Here is a 5216-nt window from a genome sequence, read left to right on the forward strand (position 1 = left end):
TAATATTGTATATAATTTTCGCGCATCAGGGCGCCACTATCAATATGTGGGGTATTTAAATTCCTTTTGATTGAGCGCTAGCAGTCACAGTTCACTTTCACTTTCAATTCCGCGATCGCGCGCGCACTGTATAAAGGGAGCACATCTTACGATATAAGATATTTTTCAATGAGCTCAGGATCTGTTGAGGAGCATATGCTCCAACATCTTGTCAGTCATCACTCCTTTCTCTCAACCCCGTGATCAGTCAAATCTGACTTCTGCAGCTCGTGTTGGATGCAGGGTTGTTGTTTTTTTTTCCACGAAACTGCTTTTAAACTGTTGCCATGGGTTGATTTTCCCCAGTGGGTTAAAGGTTTGAAATATTGCATAAATTACATTTGACTGAAATGCTTGTACTGAAACATTTTGCATTCTACCTGTAATAAAACTGCTGAATGTTTTGGGCCACACTAGTAGGAAGCCATTTGAGCTGTGTTTATGATAAATGTCCATAATAGTGACTGTAAAATTTGTATTTTAGGGATGGAAAGGACATTTTTATATTTGGGACATGGTAATTGGGCTACTTTGCACAGGTTTTTTTTACTGGCATGGGCTTGGGATGCACAATTAAAATGATGTAATAGTTGTGATCATTATTTTACCTTCCATGATCATTCAGACACGATCAGGTGCAGTACTGACACTCTGTCAAGTCTGCATCAAATCAAGCACTCTGTAATCACAGCTAAACTGTTTGCAAAGTAAGTCTGTTTAGTTGCGCTATCTTACAATCAATATATAGTAAATGTAAGTTAAAGTGTCGCAGATGTAACCAGTTAAAACTTGGAGTGGCGATGAGGTCTTAAAATGTATGGAAAGAGTCTTAAAAAAGGTCTTAAAAGGTATTAAATTTAACTCCATGATTCCTGTATATACCCTGCTGTCGCTTTTTTTTCTTGACAAGAATTGCATTTATTTAAATGCAGAACATCTTTAGAACCACATCAAACAGGAGACTTTTCAGATGCGCACTCCACTTCACCCCAGCAACAGGCTCTAGTCAAACGAGCGTGGAAGCAGTACAGGTGACGAGGGAGCTTCAGCAGAACATCAGTGAACTGCGGTCAGATGAGATGTTTTCAGGCTGTATGTCAGTCAAAACAAATTTTCCTGTCCTGTCAGCCGTTATACTGTGCTCATCGCATGTGCTCTTCACTTGCACGCACAAATACAGCGGCGCGTGCAGCAGCCTGTACCATTTCATATTAACGCGCGAATGAAACTACGAGCATGCGTGTCAGATCCGCATCAAATTCAGCAGCGGCAGCTCTTAAAGTAATAGCAGCCAAATAACCTAATAACCCAGTTGCTGTGATGTCTGTTAATCAAAGAAAAAAAGAGGACATCAATAATTTTTGTAGCTTGAAAGATTCATCTATATTTAATTTAGAATTTAGTGTTTGATAACTTTATTCAATTTCTGTATATTTCCTACTTGTTGAAGGGCACAGGTAAATATGACATTTATTATAATGGGTTTATTTGAAGATTGTTTTAAGTTCGCTTAAATTAGAAGTTATTGTTTAAAGTCAAATTTTTTTTTAAATTGATAGCTCTCAATTATACTGTAATGTTGAATGGCTATAATCAATGGTTAAATATTAAACTATAAAATATAAATAAAACAATTTCATAGAAACAATAGTATTGGTATCAGTGATTCATGCCTTCAGTCATAAAAAAAGATGCCATTAAACAGATATTAAAATTATACTGTCTTTATGTGATTTCTACATTAATTTGAAGATTAAATGTGAAATTATTGCAATATAAAAGTATATTTAAAAACTTTAATGTTAGGTGGGTTTCATTGCGATTAATTTCAGAAATAAATGTGCGATTAATTAGTTATTTTTTTAATCGATTGACAGCACTATTTTTAATGTATGGTATTGATACCAAAATACTTTAAATGGGAGTTTGAATGTGTTTTGTATATTTATGTTGTCTTCTAGCTAAGCTGGGCCAAGAGGACAGAGTGGCTTGAAGGAACAATCGGAGGTCCTGGTAGACCTATCAGCAAACCCAGAGGCAAACTGCCAGCCAACTGGCCCCCGAATGTGCAGCAGAACCCAACAGATCCCATTAAGATCCCAAAAAAGAGAGGCCCCAAACCCGGCAGCAAGGTGCAACTCTTTAGCAGAAATCAAAGTGATAATTATAAGGCAGCATCATTATTTATGCAGATTCCTCCTGACCATGTTTATTTGTATATAGAGAAAACCCCGATTGGTACCCAACCCTATGCCCACCTCCCCAAGCACTAGCACTCCAGAACCAGACACCAGCTCAGTTCCGCTGGACAACGCCACCATTCCCAGCGCTGCCTTACAGGCCCCTACAGGTACTGCAAGTGTCTCAGATCTTTTCCCAAATAAATACATATTTCATTCTTTGTCATATATCATCTTTGCTAACAACATCCCTGCAATTATTTGTGTGTCTCAGTATGTGTGTACCTGAATAAGTACGGGAAAGTGGGTCCCCATCTGGATGCACGCCGTATCCAGTCACTGCCAGATCACTTTGGGCCAGGCCGAGCTTCCTCTGTTCTGCAGCAGTGTGTTCAAGCCTGTGTTGACTGTGCACATAACCAGAGCTCAGTCTTTTCCTGCCTCAAACCAGGCCATGGAGGAGAGCTCATATCAGGTCAGAACACACAGACCCACAAGGCTAATATAAATGAACTAAGAGCCTCAAATGCATCTGGACTTCTTGTTAGGGGATTTGGGGAAAATATCTAATTGCAATTACAAATAGATTTTGAAATGCTGATTTACTGTGCTTGTTTATAGGTTTGCACAGTTTGGCCAACAATTTTGGGATTCATTATTAATTAATTAATAATTATTACAAAATGAAACTTCCCTATTGTAGTATTTCACTGTAAAAAATGTGCTATTTAAGATAAAATAAAATAATTTTACAGTACTAATATTTATGGGAACAGTGATGTGATTCACTCTGAAACACACAGTACTTATATTTATTTAATTCAGACACAGGCTTTGCAATTTGATATTCGCACTAAGCCATATTGCAAATTCGGTTTCATTTCAATTAATCTTGCAGCCCTTAGTTTAATGATTATGTATTAACAGTGACCACTGAACTTTGCCCATTTTACTTTTACAGCCCATTTTGAGCAGCAGCACCACACTCTAACACTGCCGGCAGTGAACAGTGTGACGTATGTCCTGCGCTTCCTGGAGAAACTCTGTCACAACCTGCACTGCGACCCATTATTCGGCAGTCAGCCCATCCCTGTGGGAGGACTTCACTATGACAGCCGGACGTACACAGGTCAGCGCTCATGCGTGCAAACACATCTGCTGTGGCTCATTACTATATTTTGTGCATTCTTTGATCTTACCGTTGTAAAGATGTTAAAAGAGAGCCTCGTGTGTTGTAGAAAGGAGAAGCTTTGCAGAAAGTCTGAATTCTGGACCCCTTCGGGGCACTAAGAGATTCCTCCAACATGACGCCTACAACAGCAACTCTGCACCGCACAAAATATCTAAAAACCACCGTCTCTCCTCGGAAGGTATTTCACACTGTTTCACTGCTAAAACAGCATTTAATTAGTGAACTCCTCTGTCTGTTGGCCCTCTCTGTAAGTGTTTTTGTATCGTTGTGTTTGATCAGAGCCCTTCCTGATGGAGAATGGGGTTGGCAGCTCGGCGGTGCTGGAGAAAACACACTTGTCTCCTGGACATGGCTTGGCAATGCGTTCCCTTTCTCAAAGTAGCAGCTCACCAGGGAAACTACATCGTCTGGGCTCAACAGGTACGCAAACTAGCCCATTGTTGAAGATCAGTTGTCATATCCACAAAACCACATTGAAAATCTTGATTCCAAATCTAATTTAAACCTGAAAATTTTTAGGATTATTTCTAGGTTACTAATCAAACCTAAGCAGATTTGTGACATTCAGGGTTCGTACGGTCATGAAAAACCTGGAAAAGTCATGGAAAGTTTTGGAAAAGTCATGGAAATCTATTTCACAAATCTCTGTAATAGAATTATGTTTAATCAGGTCCTGAATTTCGGTGCGGGATTGCGCATAGGCTATATCGCATAGTTTTACTCATTCCCACAGCTTTTGACTTTAAAATGATGGATATTCACACCTTTATTCAATAGCCTATAGCATGTAGGTTAAATGAGTAAATAAATCCACACAGACTATCAGATTAAATCAGTCATTTGAAAACGGCGTGAGTGATTCAGCTGTACCGCGTCTTCTCTCTTTGACTTTCTCTTAAAACGACTTCACATCGGCACATCTCGTCTGCACTAAAGAGCTGCTGCACGCTGTGATACAAGACTTTTGCTCATGTTTCAGTACAGTTGACAGAATTGTCACTTGCCTAATCGGGTCATTGTTGCATCGTCACAAAAATGTATTATGTATTTGCACGTCTTTTTAAGCCATTCGGTACTGAGGCGCTTTCCTGTGCGCTCAGTCACGTCCAGAGGGCGTGCGTATAAAGCCGCCTTGCTAGTACCAAATTGAGTTTGGTACCAAACAAGCTCATTAGAACCCTGAACGGGCCTCAAACATATGCCCTAGTCCGGCCCTTGTCCAACAGCTTATCAGAATTACCGGCCCGAGTCCAACTGTAGCCCGTGTCTTTTTTCTCTTTCTCTCTTCCCCATTACACAGCTGCTGTTGTAGCCATTAAAATAGTTCAGTTTCGTTTTTAATGGCAAAGTGGTTATATTTATTTTTGTTTCTTTATTAAAGGGGTCATATGATGCTTTTTTAAAGATAATTATTTTGTGTATTTGGTGTAACAGAATGTTGACATGCTTTAATGTTCAAAAAACACATTATTTTTCAAATACTGTACATTATTGTAGGTCCTATATGCCCCGCCTCTCTCAAACGCTTCGTTTTCTACAAAGTCCCTCCTTCCGACAAGCGCAGTCTGCTCTGATTGGCCAGCTGACCCAGTGCATTGTGATTGGCCGAACACCACAAGCACGCGTCGGAAATGTAACGCCCCTTACCATAATCGCGAGCTTCATCTTTCAAAATAAATCTAAAGACAGAGCCCGAAAGGGGAACAGAGTCGCGTGACAGACACAATGATGAAGCTGGTATGTGTACACAAGCCACGGTTAAGACAGCTGACTCCACTGTGAGTGACCCTGTCTCTCTCTCTCTC

At 39.9% G+C, this 5216-nt stretch overlaps 1 protein-coding gene across 6 annotated transcripts in view; it reads left to right on the top strand.

Moving 5' to 3' along the window:
* Positions 1 to 5216, top strand: part of LOC107705663 (polycomb protein SCMH1-like) — a 21294-nt gene that overhangs the window by 10491 nt on the left and 5587 nt on the right. For all 6 annotated transcript variants that reach the window (XM_016509064.1, XM_016509087.1, XM_016509056.1 and 3 more), the window contains exons 9-14: positions 2001 to 2171; positions 2263 to 2389; positions 2494 to 2694; positions 3181 to 3348; positions 3458 to 3589; positions 3691 to 3831. In XM_016509064.1, coding sequence (XP_016364550.1) covers positions 2001 to 2171; positions 2263 to 2389; positions 2494 to 2694; positions 3181 to 3348; positions 3458 to 3589; positions 3691 to 3831 — 940 coding nt within the window. The remainder of the gene's footprint in view (positions 1 to 2000; positions 2172 to 2262; positions 2390 to 2493; positions 2695 to 3180; positions 3349 to 3457; positions 3590 to 3690; positions 3832 to 5216) is intronic.

The sequence above is a fragment of the Sinocyclocheilus rhinocerous genome, unplaced genomic scaffold, assembly GCF_001515625.1.
Source record: "Sinocyclocheilus rhinocerous isolate Xijiao unplaced genomic scaffold, SAMN03320098_v1.1 scaffold222, whole genome shotgun sequence".
Classification (NCBI taxonomy): Eukaryota; Metazoa; Chordata; class Actinopteri; order Cypriniformes; family Cyprinidae; genus Sinocyclocheilus; species Sinocyclocheilus rhinocerous.